Source organism: Pristiophorus japonicus, chromosome 9 (assembly GCF_044704955.1).
Source record: "Pristiophorus japonicus isolate sPriJap1 chromosome 9, sPriJap1.hap1, whole genome shotgun sequence".
Classification (NCBI taxonomy): domain Eukaryota; kingdom Metazoa; phylum Chordata; class Chondrichthyes; family Pristiophoridae; genus Pristiophorus; species Pristiophorus japonicus.
Window position 1 is genome coordinate 19,684,610 of NC_091985.1, and position 19,887 is coordinate 19,704,496.

Here is a 19,887-nt window from a genome sequence, read left to right on the forward strand (position 1 = left end):
AGGATGAAAATCCATGACCTTCTAATGAGAAACAAGTGGATCACTACTCTCTACCTGGGTTTTCATATTGCTTTTTTTTTAAATAAAAGGAAATAATTGTTAATGTGAAAACTAGATTTTAAAATGCATCCCAGTACAAAACCAAAATGCAGTAAGGGGGATAAATCCTGTGTTAACAATGTAGTCATCATTTACACGTTACTCGGGGACGACACAATCTAGCAACTAAACAGCAACAAACGTTGCCAAGATTCTCAAACAACAGTGCTCTTTGTTTATATGATACGAGCGCAACAAAAAAAACAGCCTTTTAAAAAAATAAAATGAAAAATGATGTTTTCATTTAATATATAAAAGTGGTTAAAAGTTCCTCTCTGTATAGTGTCCACAAGGCGATGCAGCTTCAAATCATAGCACAACTTCATACCTTTCTGAAGACTATGGTCATGTTGATATTAATTTTGAGTGAATGCAGTTTTGCAAAGTGAAAGAAAGCTGAAATCCCGTTGAGGTCCAACATTGCCTTTATGTTTACAAATTCATATACCTCCAAAATTTTAATGTTCTCCTGATTTTTTTGTAAAAAAATTGAAACATTGAAAAAATTCCAAAGCCCCAAATATTTTTCCCACCTCCTCCTCCTCCTAACACAAAAGGATCGTTAGCACAAAACAGCGACTATGATCACATTGTGACATGGTAATCCCATCTTTAAGCATAGACAAATGGCATTCAGTTAAACAGCTCACTTTGGAAACAAACTCTTAATGCAAATTCAACCCCCCACTCCTTTTTTCTTAAATTTCTTTAGAAAAAAGGAGTCCTCATTTCTGATTCCTGTAATGTTTAAATATCATCCAGTCTGGCTTCCAAAGCATTTTGTATTTCTTTGTGGAGTGAATTAAACACTTCCTGTATCAAAAATCCCCATGAAAAAAAAGGAGTGGACATTTCCATCTGACCCCCCCCCCCAAAACTCCCCCCACAACAAAAACCTCAAACATTCACATGTTTTTTGTCTCCAACAGCCTGTGTGCTACAATGTATAGGGTTCCTGGACTTACTGCTGCTAAAGAACGTGTGCTTCAGACACACAGTAACCTAGGGTGGCAAACTAAGGCTACATTGTACAATACTTCAGATTTATTTTTATACAATTTCCAGCAAATTCTTGCTATATTTTTTTTTAAAAAAGGATTTCAAGTTCTTTAATTACACAACGACTTCAGGTCTCAGCAGATTCCCAACCTCCCCATCCTCCTCCTCCTCCTCCTCCTCCTCCTCCTCCTCAGGTGTGCCGTGTTATTCGCTTTTTGCCTTCTTCCCATTTTCTTTCTCGTCGTCTGTCGAGTCGGGGCGTTTTCGCTTGCTGCAGTCAGCCTGGCTTTTCAGGGGCCGTGGTTTAAAAGTGATGATAATACAAGTCATGTTGTCGCATCCAGTCCCATCTCCTGACGTGTCAGGGGCCAAACACTGATCCAGGAGCTGGAGGTACAGAAAGGGAAAGGGGACTATAGTGTATCAAGACAGTGCACACAAAAACAAAGCCGAAACTCAAGGATCCCGTGCAGTGTATAAAATTCCAGTTGCCTCTTTAGCTCACTGTATGCTAATGCTTGTTCTGTTTTTGCCTGCTTTACTTGTTTTCTATATGGCTTTCTAGGGAGCGAGGATTGATCGCCAGAATTACCACAGGACCCAGTGAACACAGCTTTTCCCCCCTTTTGTAGTCTTGTCCTGAAAAGGACAGAATAGTACAATATTTTCTGGAAGTTTATCATTCAATTCTAGACTCCCAAGAAAGATGAAAAAAAACACAGCAGCCGGGAGGAAGCTGAACTACCAAAATGCACAATACTTTATCTAATATAAGATACACCCTTAGAGAGACAGAAGACTTTGTTCCAAACTTGGCACCAAAAGGTCCAATACAACTGTAGAAAAATGAACTGCCGCACTGGTACAGGTTCTGGGCTTTATAGCACCCTGTGCAGTACTGGCTACCTGCAATGTTATTCGAGTGCACAGCACTCCTCAAAGCCTATTAAGCTAATCTATATGTGAGGATAATACAGAATGGACAACCATTGTTAACACAGCTCAGCAGACCCTCTGGTGGCAAAGAATAGGTATGCAGAAGTATGTATGAGCAGAGCCAGAGAAAAATCAAGTTAGATTTTGTCAATCTACTTCATTAACAGATGACGCACCATCAGTGTCCCATTCAAGATTTGAATAGTTGAAAATAAAAGTAGTTTGGAAATAGCTACATATTTTGTTTATGTTTTCCCCATTTAAATAGAATGTCCTGAATCTTACAGGTTTAAAAAAATATATTGTTGCACATTTGAGAACTTTTCAAAATCAAGATAGTATTTTTGGTGTCTATCATTACAGTAACAGGGAAGCAACAGAGGGATAACTGCAGTGGATGGGCATGTGCAAGCTGCCACTGAACATTTCACTTCACAGTTAAAACCATCAGGATACTTAAATACCCAGAGCCTCAGGAAGGTACTCAAGTAGACTCCAGAATATGCATTAATCCCAACGGTCCTGTCCTCGTGTTGCCCTCCAGAGATATCGCTCAGTCACAGCAGTGCAGGAACCATGTCTCATGGAGTATTTGGTCACCTTGGTCCAGATCGATCGCAATAATCTTCAATCCTATTTCCAAATATTTATCCAGCCCCTTTTCAAAGCCTACCTTTGCTGGGAGTCTGGTCCATTTATCCACTGCTCTGCAGCAGAAGCAATTTCTTCTAATCTCAAGTCCTACTTCAGGCTCATTTACTGAACTTGCATGTACTCAACACACTTATGAACACCCTCCCAAACCAAATATTACTTGAGTTTTTTTGTGGCAAATGAAAAATGATTTTGAGCAGCTTGGGCTAGAGAGTGTCTGTAGTTTTGGAAAGTAGAATTTTAATTTCCATCTAGTTTTATTAAATCTGGAGGGAGTAGGATTTTTTTCCTTCCTAGCGTGACTTGCCAAATGCCCCAGGAAACCTTCCTGCACAACCCTGGCAGCATCACCTACCTCTTCAGAAATGGAAGACAACAACCTCAGGTCTCCATTCTCGTCCCGCTTGTTGATGCGTTCACTGATGAAATCTACCACCTCCTGGCTGCTCATTACATTCCTGAAAGGGAAGACAAATGACTAAAGCTGCAAATTCCGTTTGTGGGCACAGCTATGTGGTGTCCAAATACCAGAATCCCTCCCAAATCCAAGTCAATGCTAAACATTTGAACAAAATGGGCAATTACAGCCACTGAGCTCTCTACAATGATCCTGGAAGGATAAGGTTGGAAGGATAAGGTTAAGACAGTTGGCTTTGCTTGCTTTTGGAAAATGCCCCTGCTTGAGATGATGCACCTGAAGTGTTCAAAGTCACCGAGGTTTCATAAAATTAGTGGAGCAGAAGAGACCAATGGGCTTGTTTGGTCTTTCGCTGTTTGTATGGATCATATCAAGAATTGATCGGGCTTCCAGCTTCTGCTGGAAAATACCGTCAGATGCGTGAAGATCTGAGTAATTGAACACTGCTAGGTTAAGCCGGTGTGAGTGTACCCAGTTCAGCGATTCATCCAAGAGTTAAAACGTGGAGCAATTATTGCATCATTTGCTCACTGCCGTGGAAGCACCAAGTGAAGAGAGAGTAACTTGCTTGTCAGGTAAAACAAAAATGCTTTGGTTTCACTGGGCTCAGAAAAAACATTCACGTCTCAAGTACAAATCTGCCCTGGATCATCTGGTATTTCTCCTACTCATGGCAAACCATTTGAAGGTTTTTTTTTTGGAGCTGATAAAACTGCATCAAGTTTTATAAATAATACAAGCTCAAATGCAATTTAAAAAGCTTGGGCCCCCAGACCCAAGAAGGTCTGCAAGAGGACAGAGTCATCAGAATTTGGTTGTATTTGTTGACTCACAACAATGACCATTTCTGTTGTTCCATCCTTTCAGCTGCGAACAGTCTTTCGGATGTTAGCACATGGGATCTCAGAGTGTGTGTCAATATTTGCAAGGGGTCCCTAGGAGTGGTGTTGGTCAGGACATTAGGAGGACTCCCTCTTTTACTTCAAAAAGTGGGAAGCGGCTTTAACATCCAGCTCATTTTAACCTCTCACCTGGTTCTCAGCAGTGCCAATCAGGATTATGTGCTTAAATCCTAGGGTAAGGGTTCAACCCACTCAGCACAGAACAGGGATCGAATCATGGAGATTTGGGTCTATAAAGTTTATTACAATGCATGGTGTCTAACCACCATGTCATTAGGAACGAGGTTCAGTTTTTAAGGTCCATTTATGCATGAGTAAGAACTGGTGTAATTCGCTGTTGGATCACTGCCTTGCATGACAGTGTGAGCTATGGCTCAGTTGGTAGCACTCTCGCCTGAGTCAGAAGGTTGTGGATACAAGTCCCACTCCAGAGACTTGTGTAGAAAATAGTATGGATCTGAGTTTTGGCAGCAATGGGCTAAGATGGTGGCGCAGACAGCGAATGTTATGGAGATAGAAATAGGAGGTCTTTGTGGAGATGATAAGGGGACAGAAGCTCATCTTGGGGTCGAATAGAATGGAGATTACCAATAGTCTGATTCAGTGTGGGATAGTGACTAGAGAGGGGGATGGAATGGTGGCAGTCCAGCAAATAGCTATAGCCCCTACCAGATTGGTTATAGCATCAATAACTCAAGTATAGATTAGGTTGTTAAAATGCTCAAAAATAAAAAATGCTGTTCCTAAAGATAAATATTTGACTTCTACCTCACTATGTTTTGTTGCATCATCTCCCCCAATAGCCTCAAGAAACAGTGGGATTTGGAGCTTAATTAAAATCATAAAACCCACACATCAATACTTACCATATACCGTCGCATGCAATCACCATGAAGTCATGGTCATCATTTAATGGCAACACCTTGAGATCAGGTAGCGCCGAAATCATCTGCTCCTCCGGAGGAAGATTCTTGTTCCTCTTGTAGAAATGATCACCTGTAATAACAGTTGCAAACTACTGTTAGAAACGAGTTCATTTCCACAGGATGACTTTAAGCCAGTTATTAAAGCATTGTACCTAGCAATGTGCTAAACTCCCTAGATTATTGGTCACATTGGAAGGGGGCATTTCCCAATAAGCAGCAGCTTCACAAAATGCTGTCAGGAAATTCAGTCACCTACAAAGTACTAATCAAAGTTTAAGCAGGTTAAAAAGCAGAAAATTAGACTCTTCACACAAGGCTCCAGGCAAGTAATCCTCATGTGCTGATCAGAAAGTTGCAATATGTTGGGCAGAACAAAAGGAAAGCTTTACTGAAACAGGGCAGCGTTCATCAGATATACCATTTTGTATGCCAACTTTGGACTTAGGAGAAACTTTTCACACCTTCCCCAACCAAAATCCTAGAAGCAAATGTCAGAGAAAATAAGGCAATAGAATGCTATCGCAACAGCTCACGGAAAGGAGTCAAGATGATGACTAGAGGAAAGTTTGCCTTTAGCCACGAGGCAAGGATCAGCGCAGGGATGGTACTGCAAATAAGTCTCCACAGAACCGGAAAAGTTTGTGGGCAACTCTGAGGGTTACAAGATGGTAGGCATTGATGGAGGTTGCTTACAGTGTTATCGGCCACTGACAGTCATTTTAAAATTTTGTGATCACCTCTTGAATGAGGTTACGAATTGGTGGCAAATTGTGAGCAGGTGTGTTGTGGTTGACCCATCACTGCAAAGAACAGGGCAGATAGCAGAGAAGGTAGACTTCTCCCAATATGCCTGGACTGATTTGGGCCCATATCCCAGAGGTGGCAGCGCACGAAGGCACCGTTTGGTCTTATTCACTCGGTTTTCTGTGAACAAATATACAAATTCTGCCTTCCACTGTTGACTCAGTTGGTAGCACTCCCATCTCATCTCAGCACGTAGCTTATTAAATAGGACATTCAATACATTTAGAAAATAGGACATTCAACACACTTAGAAACCATATGCATGAGAACAAGCTTCAACCTGAAATTTTAGACTCGGAAAAAAATGTAAATTAGAAAAGTGTACATGAAATTTCAAGCTGAGCAAGTTTCTTTTATTAGATGACCTTTGTTATACTATTTAACATTAGCGATTAAAAAAAAGCTCCTACCAATTTATAAAGAATCATTCAGTGATGCAACTTCCCTAGCCTTGAGCACTAACAAGCCTCAACCAATGTCACTTACAGGCATGAAAGGGCAGCCCTGGTTGACATACTAGGAGAACGCTAATGTCCATGCCTTCATGCCACCTCCCCCTGCCCCCTGCCCCCCAGCCCCCCCCCACCCCACCCATTTTAACTTGATGTAGAAACACTATTTTCTAGATAGCAAAGTGATAAACAGAACACGAAACACATGAGGAAGTTGCAGGCTTGTAATTTAGCAGAGGTTCCGAAAGCATTCTATAGGTCAGCAATATTGCTGGTTCAGTATATAGCTTGGGATAACTATTCTTTTCGGAGAAACAAAAATGATTACCTATTGCTCGAGAGAGGTTTAATCCTCCATTGACTCTCCCGTCCAAAGTAACTTTTCCACCAGCATTCTTGATCCTGGCCAGTTCCACTTCATCTTCTGGTTTGTGGTCATAGGACATGTCAACCGCCTTGCCACTCTCCGAAACAACACACCGGGAGTCTCCAGCATTGGCCACTATCAGCTGCTTCCCACGGATCAGTGCCACAACCGCCGTCGTACCGCTGTCAGAGCCAGGCTAGAAATCAAAAACCACATTAATGATCAGTGTTTACAACTGAGTCATTGTACAGTAAAACCTGAAGTAAGGAGCAGTTATGTTCTGGATAGAACAAATTTTAAAGTTTTCACTATCTCTCTTAAAATGGGATCTGGTGGAAGTTGTAGGATAGTGTACGATATAATAAGGTTAACAGCTTGGCTTAGATAATGGGCATTACAGAAATGTCCTCTTGGTTCCAGCCAGAATAAAGTAAATGTCATGCAACATTGCCATCTACTGGTGCAGTAGCATTATGACAAGACAATAATCTATGACTTGCTCTGAACCTGATGAGGCTCTGGAACTATCCATCGAGGTGTATATTAACTGTTTTCAGTAATTATTTGGCAATAAGCACTCAGGACACACCATGACAGGTAATTTTTGGGTTGACAGACTGTAACTAGTGGGGATCAGTGCTTGGGCACCAGCTATTCACAATCTTTATCAATGATTTTGATGAGGGGACCAAATGTAATATATCCAAGTTTGCTGATGACACAAAGCTAGGTGGGGAATGTAAGTTGTGAGGAGGATGCAAAGAGACTTCAAGGGGATATAGACAGGCTAAGTGAGTGGGCAAGAACATGGCAAATGGAATATAATGTGGAGAAATGTGAAGTTATCTACTTTGATAGGAAAAATAGAAAAGCAAAGTATTTTTTAAATGGTGAGAGATTGGGAAATGTTGGTGTTCAGAGGGATCTGGATGTCCTTGTACACAAATCACTGAACGTTAACATAGAGGTACAGCAAGCAATTAAGAAAGCAAATGGTATGTTGGCCTTTGTTACAAGAAGATTTGAGTATGAGAGTAAAGCTGTCTTACTGCAATTACATAGGGCCCTGGTGAGACCACACCTGAAGTATTGGCTACAGTTGTGGTCTCCTTACCCAAGGAAGGATACACTTGCTGTAGAGGGATTGCAATGAAGGTTCACCAGACTGATTCCTGGGATGGGGGCATTGTCCTATGAGGAGAGATTGAGTAGACTAGGCCTATACTCTCTAACGTTTAGAAGAATGAGAGGTGATCTCATTGAAACATACAAAATTCTTACAGGGCTTGATAGGGTAGATGCAGGGAGGATGTTTCCTCTGGCCAAGGAGTTTAGAACTAGGGGTCACAGTCTCAGAATAAAGGGATCGGCCATTTAGGACTGAGATGAGGAGACATTTCTTCACTCAAGAGGGTGGTGAATCTCTGGAATTCTCTACCCAGATGGCTGTGGAGCTTCTTTGAATATATTCAAGACAGATATCGATAGATTTTTGGATATTATGGGAATCAAGGGATATGGGGATAGTGCAGTAAAGTGCTGAGGTAGAAGATCAGCCATGATCTGATTGAATGGTGGAGCAGGCTCAAGGGGCTGAATGGCCTACTACTGCTCCTAATTCTTATGACAGGAGGTCCAGTGTTCCTAATGGATATTCCAAGTGTGTATAACCTTGCTTGTACTATGTCATTATTCAATAAAACAAGTTAATTTTCCTCTGGCGTCCAAAACTATATCATTTGGATTGACCTAGTTGATTGATCCAACAGAAGGTAAATGTATGGATGTGCAGCTAGGTTAGTGTTAGGCTTGGCACAGCTGTGATGCCCACACATGTAAACCGCACCCCCTTACTAAAATAATTTGCTTAATTTCACTCCCTAGTCTCTCATATGAATAATATGCAAAAGCATTGAGGGCAGCCAGCCTCTGCTGAACTGTGTCCAGCAAGGACTCAATGCCTTCTAAAGCAGCAAGGTACAAGTGGGGTGGGGGAAAAGAGGAGTGTTCCTACTTGCCGCTGTCATGCCACAGCAGAGCAAAGCAATCCCTCTATTCACATGCATTAAATGTTTGAAATTCATCTCAGTGAAGTTCAGATTGGCACATGGGATAATAGTATATTCTCTTCCAAATTTATAGGGAACACCTGCAAGATCATACCTCCTCTTTACCATCCATTCCGGGCAACATAATCTCATCTTCCTCTTCTGCATCATCACTGTCTTCTTGCTCCTCCTCTTCCTCCTCCTCTTCTTCCTCTTCCTCCTCCTCCTCCTCCTCTTCTTCTTCTCCTTCTCCTTCACTGCTGTATTCCTCCTCCTCTTCACTGCAATCCTGCCAATGAAAGATTTAACAAAGCTCAAGTCACAGAGTAAGTCAAAGCCCTTTTGGTCAGAGCAGCAGAAAAATATACAACTGCATTATTGGTAAAGAATCATGGAAAATTAAATTTAATCTGTTAGAAAGTCTTAGTGGTGCTGCAGCTTGTGACTTGATATTCAGATATCCAAAATAGCTGTTGGAAAAAATAATCTAATTTCTTTTAAGTTCTTCAATCTGGTGAATGCGGAAATAGACTGACATGAAGGAAAAGTAATTCTCAGTTTTGTCACCAGTGCTGATCCAGACATCAATGCAGTACACATTTCAAATTATTTCCAGCAAATTTATACAGAAGTTTGTACCAATTAGGCAACATGTAATATAAACACAATATACAAAGCCTTAGAATACAAGTTATATCCCATTCCTGACACTGACTGCAGCTCCCAAGTATTGCAACACAAGGGATATAGGTTGTATAAGTCATTAGTCTAATCTCAATCTCCTGCTCTTTCTCCATACCTTTTAATATTGATATTTTCCAAGGAGCTATCCTATTCCATTTTAAAAGGAATGTATGGACTCTGTTTCAACGGTTTCTGGTTGACAATGCCACAATTTAACCAGCTTATGTAAAGAAATCATAAGAACATAAGAAATAGGAGCAGGAGTAGACTATCTGGCCCCTTGAGCCTGCTCCGCCATTGAATAAGATCATGGCTGATCTGATCTTGGCCTCAACTCCTTTCCCGCCCTCTCCCCATAACCCTTGACTCTTTTATCTTTCAAAAATCTCCAATATATTCAATGTCCCAGCCTCCACAGCTCTCTGGGGTAGAGAATTCCAAAGATATCGACCCTCCGAGAGAAGAAATTCCTCCTCATTTCCGTTTTAAATGGGCAACCCCTTATTCTGAAACTATGCCCTAGTTCTAGATTCCTCCACGAGGAGAAACATCCTCCTGCATCTACCCTATCAAGCCCCCTCAGAATCTTAAACGTTTCAATAAGATCACCTCGTATTCTTCTTAACTCCAATGAGAATAGGTCCACTTTACATAAGAACATAAGAATTAGGAACAGGAGTAGGCCATCTAGCCCCTCGAGCCTGCTCCGCCATTCAATAAGATCATGGCTGATCTGGCCGTGGACTCAGCTCCACTTACCCGCCCGCTCCCCATAACCCTTAATTCCCTTATTTGTTAAAAATCTATCTATCTGTGACTTGAATACATTCAATGAGCTAGCCTCAACTGCTTCGTTGGGCAGAGAATTCCAAAGATTCACAACCCTCTGGGAGAAGAAATTCCTTCTCAACTCAGTTTTAAATTGGCTCCCCCATATTTTGAGGCTGTGCCCCCTAGTTCTAGTCTCCCCGACCAGTGGAAACAACCTCTCCGCCTCTATCTTGTCTATCCCTTTCATGATTTTAAATGTTTCTATAAGATCACCGCTCATCCTTCTGAACTCCAACGAGTAAAGACCCAGTCTACTCAATCTATCATAAGGTAACCCCCTCATCCCCAGAATCAGCCTAGTAAATCGTCTCTGTACCCCCTCCAAAGCCAGTATATCCTTCCTTAAGTAAGATGACCAAAACTGCACGCAGTACTCCAGGTGCGGCCTTACCAATACCCTATACAGTTGCAGCAGGACCTCCCTGCTTTTGTACTCCATCCCTCTCGCAATGAAGGCCAACATTCCATTCACCTTCCTGATTACCTGCTGCACCTGCAAACTAACTTTTTGGGATTCATACACAAGGACCCCCAGGTCCCTCTGCACCTCAGCATGTTGTAATTTCTCCCCATTCAAATAATATTCCCGTTTACTGTTTTTTCCCCCCCAAGGTGGATGACCTCACACTTTCCGACATTGTATTCCATCTGCCAATCCTTAGCCCATTTGCTTAACCTATCTAAATCTCTTTGCAGTCTCTCTGTGTCCTCCACACAACCCGCTTTCCCACTAATCTTTGTGCCATCTGCAAATTTTGTTACACTACACTCTGTCCCCTCTTCCAGGTCATCTATGTATATTGTAAACAGTTGTGGTCCCAGCACTGATCCCTGTGGCACACCACTAACCACTGATTTCCAACCGGAAAAGGACCCATTTATCCCGACTCTCTGCTTTCTGTTCGCCAGCCAATTCTCTATCCATGCTAATACATTTCCTCTGACTCCGCGTACCTCTATCTTCTGCAGTAACCTTTTGTGTGGCACCTTATCGAATGCCTTTTGGAAATCTAAATACACCACATCCATCGGTACACTTCTATCCACCATGCTCGTTATATCCTCAAAGAATTCCAGTAAGTTAGTTAAACATTCATGAATCCATGCTGCGTCTGCTTGATTGCACTATTCCTATCTAGATGTCCCGCTATTTCTTCCTTAATGATAGTTTCAAGCATTTTCCCCCACTACAGATGTTAAGATTTCCCCACTACAATTTGCTCAACCTTTCTTCACATGACAACCCCTTCATCTCAGGAATCAACCTTGTCTGAACTGCCTCCAGTGCAAGTATATCCCTCCTTAAATAAGGAGACCAAAACTGTACACAGTACTCCAGGTGTGGTCTCACCAAAGCCTTGTAACAGTTGTAGCAGGACTTCCCTACTTTTATACTCCATCCCCTTTGCAATAAAGGCCAACATTTGCTTTCCTAATTACTTGCTGTACCTTCATACTAACTTTTTGTGTTTCATGTACAAGGATCCACAGATCCCTCGATGCCGCAGCATTTTGTAATCTCTCCCCATTTAAATAATTTGCTTTTTATTTTTCCTAGCAAAGTGGATAACCTCACATTGTCACACATTATACTCCATCTGCCAAATTTTTGCCCACTCACTTAGCCTGTGTACCTTTGCAGATTCTTTGCATCCTCCTCACCTGCTTTCCCACCCGTCTTTGTATCAGCAGATTGGGCTACATTACATTGAGTCCCTTCATCCAAGTCATTAATATAGATTGTAAATAGTTGAGACCCCAGCACTGATCTCTGTGGCACCCCACTAGTTAACTTTTGTGATTACGTTTAATTTATGTCATCATTTCACCAGTGGAATTAATCCCACGCATTGTAACCCAGAACTCTACCAAGTCACCTTTAGTCAGATCAACTTAAATGAAAAAAGACTCAATCTCTCAAGTTGTTCTTCATAACTAATTCCTCATCCCCACTAACATCAACTTTTCAATTGGTTTTATACTCGTTCCACAATAGGCTGCCACAAATGGTACACAGCCCTCAGAGGAAATTCACAGGCAGCCTACAAGATATCCACGCTGTTACACCGGAAGCTTTGGCCTGGATATCCGATTTGGATATTGACATTTGATTTGCTACTACCATACAAAAGAAGAAGTACTTCAACTATGTCCTAATTAAGGTCTACTACAATTTCAAAATTACCTCCATGCTTCAGTATTCTACATCTTCAGACACAAATCTGGTGAAGCCCTCATACATGCCTTTGTTACCTCTAGACTTGACTATTCAAACTCACTCTTGGCTGGCCTCCCACATTCAACCTACGCAAACTTGAGGTCATTCAAAACTCGACTGCCTGTGTCCTAATTTGCACCAAAATTCAACTATTAAAACAGCACAAGAACGAATTCTAGCAGCAGCTGGCCAGGGTATCTCAGCATGTTCCTTCTTTGGATGGCTCAAGGACTCAAGTCAGTTCTTTCAGCTCTACCATTGGGACCTTCATATCTTCAATGTGATGTCTCTCTGGACTCAGCCCACAAAAGGCATCCACTTTCTTTGGAACAAGATGCCGTATAGAGGAAAATTAATGTACAGCTTTTGCTACGACTAGCAAATAAAATATCAAATTAGCTGCAACAGATATCGGTAAACTATCCATCAATTGCTCCATATACTAAAAATAGAGAAGCCCATTAACAATTTATATGCATTCAGATTTTAAAAAGCCAAAAGTAGTTCTAGCCCTGTTGGATTCTGCACTAAGTATGTAATAGTTGTCTAATGTTAGTTGGTTTAATCGCACAACTGCTACTTCAGGGTATTGAAGGTGCTCAAATGTGCAAAGACTAGGATCAATGCATCAGCCATGGCTCAGTGGGTAGCACTTTCATCTGAATCAGAAGGTTGTGAGTTTGAGTTCCACTACAGAGACTTGAGCACAAAAATCTAAGCTCCAGTGTAGTACTGAGGGAGTGCTGTTCTGTCAGAGGGGCCATCTTTCAAATGAGATGTTAAACAGAGGCTCTGTCTGCCCACTCGTGGACGTAAACGATCCCACAGTACTATTTTGAAGAGGAGGGGGGTTCTCCCCGGTGCACTGGACAATATCTATCTCTCAAACCGATATCACAAAGTTTATTGGTCATTACCACATTTCTGTCTGCGGGAGCTTACTGTGTGCAAACTGATTGCCGCGTTTCCCACATTACAACAGTGACTTAACTTCAAAAGTACTTCATTGGCTGTAAAGCGCTTTGACGACATCTGGTGGTCGTGAATGACCCTATATAAATGAAAGTCTTTCTTTCTCTCTCCCCTCCACCCCCCCCCCCCCAAGCCCAGTTCCCTCACTTGCCCTTAATAAAGGCAGAGAGAATGAGAAGCTCGTCAAAGAGAAAATTGGAAAAGAAATGAAATAGCTACCTCGTCACTGTCTTCCCCTTCTTCTGCTTCTTCAGATTCATCCTCACTGTCCTCAAAGAACATCGACTTGGCTGCCCGCTGTGATTTGGCAGACGATGAGCAGGATGGCCCAGCATCAGCTGTGGACGATGACACAACAGCCTCTTCGGTGGTGCTCTTGTTGGCTTTGGCAGCTTCTTTATCCGAATCAGAGCCGGCAGTGTTGCCCCCACTCCCTATTTCAGCTTCCTCGCCTCCGCAATCGGAGCTCGAGATCATCCCTGCAGCCTCCTCCGATTTCCCATTTTTGCTCTCGGTCTCACCCATGCCCACTTCACTGCTCTCCAGCTCTCCATTAATTTCCGTTTCAGTTTTGTTTTTATCTCCATCTTTGGGCAGAGGTTTCTTGATGGCAGGTGAAGTTTTGCTCTTTGCATGTTTGGCACTGTTCTGGGTTTGTCCATATCGGGTGAGTAATTCTTCAATTGTCATTGTAGCCTCTTCGTGTAAAAGTGCAGCCTCCTCATGGTCAACTGAAGGAAAACAAAAACACGGAAAGTTTGTTGAACTATGATGGGGTGGGCATATATTATTAGTGACAAATGGACTTAAGTGTATTGGCACTAATACGCCGGGAAAATGCATTTATTGTACATGCTCAAATATAATCCGACCCACATAGAAAAGAGAAAACATCTCTCCCTCCCCACCCCCCCCCAAAAGAAAATATCTACGCTCTCATGAGAATTCATTTTCTCTGTTCTTTTTCATTTCTACCAGCGCACACCTATCCACTATTGTTTTGCTTCTTCAGCGCTGTAAAATTTAAATGCTAACTTTCCCTACCAACTTCCGTTCTGTCTCCCATTGCCAATTGCAAATTTCCTCCCCGTGTATCCAGCGTCTCTTTCTATATGTCTTTTCCTGGGCTTTTTCCTGATTTTAAATCAACACCGGGAGATTAGACTGAAGTTGGGAATCAGAAGGAAAAGCTGCCATTTAAAGATCACAACACTGTAGTCGAACAGAATTAACAGGTTACAAATGAGATGAGATGAATGTACTGCTGGGTGTCCCATCTTTTTCAAAATTGAGATGCCAAAAAAGCAAGCTGGAAGGGAAACATGAGGGGACTTGATCTGCATAAAAGTCAATTCTCCCTGCCTATTTTTAGATTCCAAACGGTATCGGGGGTGATTCACCCCAGATACTTTAGGCGCTAAAGAACCTCTGAGGTAACCAAGATGTCAGTTTAGCCTGCATTTAGCGCAAGGCACGATCTTGGTAACGGCTGCCTGAAGGATCTTTAAGGGGCTGGTTGCTATTAAATTGCCTGGCAGCGCTCAGTAAGAAGGCTGCATGGCATTTTGGTGGCTAACGCTTCAACTAACGTCCTCTCCTTGCAGCAGCCAGCTGATTGGGAGTAAACAAGTCATTGCAGAGGATTGAGTGTTACTTAAAGACACATCACCTTTTACTGTTCACTTGCTGCTGGATACATGAAGACAAATTTTGGGGCACATCAGGAGACTTTCTGGGACACTTTGTGGAGACTTCACCAACACTAACATTTATTTTGGAAAATTCTCAGAGGACTTCATCTGAAGAGAGTAAGTGCTGTGCTACTCTACATTATTGGATACCTTATAGAAGTCACCAAGAGAAAGGTGATGTTCATCGGCACCTTGCTCGGAGTCCACCTTTGTCTACAGGAGAAAAGGGAGGACGACAGGGTGCCAGGTAGTGAATCACCAGCTACTGCAGGAGAGTGGGACAGGAAAGTGAGGTCCTTCCCCTCTGTGGGTACAGGACATCCCTCCTCCTCTGGACCACCTCCACCTGGACCTTCAGTGCTCCGGCAGAGAACCTGTGCACCATCTCCTTCCGTCCCCAAGCCTTCCTGAAACTTGCCACTGAGAGTCAGCCAGTACGCTCCATACCTTCAGTGGAAATGGGTGGGCAGAGCCCAATATGCTGCTCCACAAAAGTTGTGTCTAATCAGCGCACAAGTGTTAAACCAACAGGTGTCTGTTTTAGCACCTCCAGGCAAGTTCAAATTATGGTACTCAACAATTAGTACCAAAATTGGGTGCTAAAACTACTGTCAGACATGTTTTATTAGCAGAGCACCCATTTAGTGTCTGTTTTCACCCTTTCAACCAAAATAACACCCATAATCTTATACGCAAGTCTACACAGCTTTATAGGTTGTACAGCAAGTAGTATGCTTTATAGGTTGTACGATTTGCTGTGTGATACCTTTAATCAGCCGCTACCACCCGGGACACACCTATAATCACCAGTACTTCACTCTACTATTATAAAGATTAAAAAGCCTTCTCCAGACAGAAGTTTGATAGAAACTGTGTGTATAAAATTATATTCCTGGTTATTTCTCAGCTCAAGTAGACCCTATGAAAAATTCACATGACCGTCATTACATTTTATTGAAATCCTAGTGACAACAGTGATGCAGTTTAAGCATTAGTGAACAAAGTGTTAAGCGTTTAGAACTTCAGTACATTAATGTAGCAAAATGAAACAACCTTTTCATTGTTAATATAAACCTAAATGACAATCTCAGTCCAGTGCATTACTGAAAGCTGGAACTGATGAGCATATCCAATACATTTGAATGACTTAGGCTAGTGGGAATCAACAGACATGCAATATCCACACCGTACAACATATATTTATACAACGCAATAAAACGTCCCAAGGTGCTCCACAAGAGCGCTATTAACAAAATGTTTTGACACCGAGCCATACAAGGAGATGTTAGGGCAGATGACCAAAAGCTTGGTCAAAGAGGTAAGTTTTAAGGAGCATCTTAAAGGAGGAAAGAGAAGTGGAGAGGCAGCGGGATTTAGGGATGGACCTAGGCAGCTGACAGCACGACCATCAATGGTGGAACAATTAAAATCAGGGATGTTCAAAAGGCTAGCGTGGGCGAAGCGCAGAGATCTAGGGGGAATATAGAGCTGGAGGAGATTAGAGATAAGGAGGGGCGAGAACGTGGAGGGATTTGAAAACAAGGACGAGAATTTTTTTAAATCGAGGCACTGCTTAACTCGGAGCCAATGTAGGGGAGATGGGTGCAAGTTAGGACACATGCAGTAGCTGAGCTCTATAGTTTATAGAGGGTTGAACTAAGGAGGCTGGCCAGGCGTGCGTTGGAATAGTTAAGTCTATTAATACACAAGGAGGGAAATGGAAGAGGAAAAAAATCGAATTGTTATAAATAGTTGCATTGTTCTTGGGGAAAGCAGCAGTGCTGGCTTGTAGCAAGTCAAATCACAAGGCATGCAACCAAAATTGAATTCTTTAAAAGTCTTTAAATCACTGTATTCTGGTCCTTAGCCATCAGTAGGCAGAGAATGGACTTTACTCCACTTTTTATTTATGACGCCACTCCCATGCTTACAATAGACTTTTTCTCTGTAGAATTTGAACCCTGTGTTTCTGGGTTCCATTCCATTCAAAAATCAGTTTATTTCCAACTTACCATCATCTTCATCAGCAACTTTCTCGCTGTCATCCTCCTGAGGTCGGCCTGCGATCTGGGCAAGTTCTTTGATGACTGGCTCTTCAGTAAGCTTTCCATCTATGGACAGAAAGGCATCCTCCAGCGCCTTGAATTCAAAAGGTTAGAAAGGAAAACAAATCCAGAGATCTTACTATCAATTTAGGGTTTCAGAATATTGACCAGTCACAAGTGTGGTGGATATAATTGGCCATAAAAAAGGAGGAACTCTTATTTGGGGTGGCACTGGAGGAGGAAGAGACAGAGAAAATAAATCACAAAAACTAGACTCAGTAAGAACTGCTTACTCATTGCAGTATATTATCTTTGCAAAACTTTCTAAAATTCAAAATAATTTACGCCTGCACATATCTACTGAAACCATGCACTATTGGCCAACCCAGGAGGATAATGGTGAGAGAGTAGTACCAACTTGATTTAGCAGTAGCACTCTTGCCACTGAGTCAGAAGGTTGTGGGTTCAAGCCCCACTTCAGGACTTGCGCACACAAACTAGGCTGACGCTTCAGTGCTGCTCTCGTTGCCTGTTCCAGTGGACATAAAAGATCCCGTGGCACTTTTTTGAAGACACGAGTTCTCCCAGTGTCCTGGCCAACATCCATCACTTAAATCAATGGCAGCAAAACATGTCAATTCGTCATTCAGATCATTGGTTGTTTGTACGCACAAATTGGCCGCTATGTTTCATGACAAAACAGCAGTGACTGTAGCTTTAAAAAATAATTCATTGGCTGTGAATTGCTGAGGATCTGAAAGGCATCATATAAATTCAAGATCTTTTAACAACATGTTGACTTCTTAACCGCAATAGTTAAGTGTTTATTAAAAAAATAATAAAATTGCATTGTAATACTAAAAAAACAGGAGCAATGTTTTGATAGGTTTCCTTTTCACCACAACTGACACAGGCCATTAGAAATAATGTTAGGCCATAAGACCAGCGATCTGACAATTAAAAGAATCAGCTAGGAAAAAGGGTACTTTGTAAAAGACTCATCTCTTCTTTCTTGGAAACTGTCAATAGAGCAGCAAACTAAAACATAATGCAGACAAAGGGTGAAAATTATCACTGGCAAATGTGACTGCTTCACTCAGAGCATGGGACAAATATGCGAATAGTTCAGACCAGTGCAAATAGTGTCAACTATATTGCTGCCACTAGATGCCCGCAGTGAGTTTAAACAGCTCTGTCGCATCACCTGGTGGTTGAATAGTAAACCATACAGAACAGAATGGCCTAGTACAATTGGTCTCAGAAGCTTCAATATATTTTTCCTCCACACTTGCAAAAGAAAAAACATTTTTTTTAATAAATGTCTCCCTTTTAGGTTGTATGGCCACATACCATTCCCACCTGTCAGCAGGCTGATAACTTGCTTCCCGCTCACCCCCCCTCAATGCCACAAGAGTCGATTGCTGAGGTGAGCGTGTGTGGTCCAAGGTGACCCCTTCCACAAGAACATAAGAAATAGAGCAGTAGGCCATACAGCCCCTCGAGCCTGCTCTGTAGTCATTCAATATTATGGCTGATCATCGACCTCAACTCCACTTTCCCGCCCGACCTCCAGATCCCTTGATTCTCCGTTTACGATTGGAGAGACACCAGCTACTAGTTTGTACATGCAAAAAGAGGTATGATTTGGGAATTTTTGTATCCAAGGCGCAGCATCTTAGTATTGAGGAATGGAATATTTTCCCATTTCAAGGATCCAAGAGATTACCACTTTAGTGCCAAATTAAGGGACACTTACTTAGGTTTCATAGAGCTCAAATACATTGCATATTGGACCCAAATAGCCAGAGAAACTCTAACCCATCAGCCCAAGTCAAAATTTAACCCAAATCCCAAAAGAGAGAACAGGATAGATAACCCAGCCACTTCCCCCAACATTTAACAATATCAAAGCCGAAAAACTAGTCATTTGAGACAAATATTGTAACAGCGTCACAAATACTTGGAGGGAAGCTATGTCTGAGGGGGAAGAAAAACTATTGTTACTGAACTAATAAGGATCATTAAAGATTGGGCTCACTGTTTCAGTTATATATTCTGGGACTTTCTGGCAATTTGCTAAAGGCCAATTCCCAATCATAAAATAACCTCTCCCTCCATCGCACAGAAAAGTGCATGCCATAATGGAAACATTCATGACATCATAACTTAACAGGTTATCTGTGCATGCTGATGATGTTGCAAATAAAACTTTATTTTCTCCAAATTTGCTCCCTCTCCCTCATTATCACACAGATTTTTTGATGCTAAAGTAGAATTTGAAAAATCTGGGTTTTTACAGTTTAGATTAAAACCAAATTCAATCCTTATGAACCAACTGTGTCCAGAAATCAAGCACTCAAGATGGCTCATCTTACATCTGAACCAGTCTACTGTCACAAGTGCTTTGCTGCTCTGTGATTTTGAACACATTTTGTTTTAAATTATGAAAGTTATACCTTCTGCAATTTTCCATTCCTATAAGCCTGCTGCTCCTTAATAACATCAGGCAGATACTTCGCACAGTACAGTGCCACCTCTTCACCTGGAATAAATAATACATTTAGGGCTTTGACTTTATTCAACATACAATTTCCCTTTTGAAATGGAGGAAAGATGAATTCCAGAGTGCAGGGAGTGGGATGCACATTAGACCAGAGGATATAAGTTGTAAATCATTACGAAGGTAGGAAATCAAGCCTGTAAGTGGTGAAACCACAGATGTGGTTTCCAGCATCGTTGGGATGTAAGCAGGTAATATGGACTCGGTGTGGGGTTTGAATCTCAGCTGTGGTTAAGTCGGACACCCAGGTCACACAATGTCAAGGCCAGCTTGAACAATTG

General features: G+C 41.9%; 1 protein-coding gene across 1 annotated transcript in view; it reads right to left on the minus strand.

Moving 5' to 3' along the window:
• Positions 1–363: 363 nt before the first annotated feature.
• Positions 364–19,887, minus strand: part of ppm1g (protein phosphatase, Mg2+/Mn2+ dependent, 1G) — a 41,229-nt gene continuing 21,705 nt past the window's right edge. The window contains exons 3-10 of the mRNA XM_070889113.1: positions 19,503–19,588; positions 17,014–17,140; positions 13,530–14,041; positions 8,721–8,894; positions 6,519–6,753; positions 4,875–5,004; positions 3,044–3,146; positions 364–1,485 (exon numbers count right to left, since the gene is read on the minus strand). Coding sequence (XP_070745214.1) covers positions 1,303–1,485; positions 3,044–3,146; positions 4,875–5,004; positions 6,519–6,753; positions 8,721–8,894; positions 13,530–14,041; positions 17,014–17,140; positions 19,503–19,588 — 1,550 coding nt within the window. The 3' untranslated portion in view covers positions 364–1,302. The remainder of the gene's footprint in view (positions 1,486–3,043; positions 3,147–4,874; positions 5,005–6,518; positions 6,754–8,720; positions 8,895–13,529; positions 14,042–17,013; positions 17,141–19,502; positions 19,589–19,887) is intronic.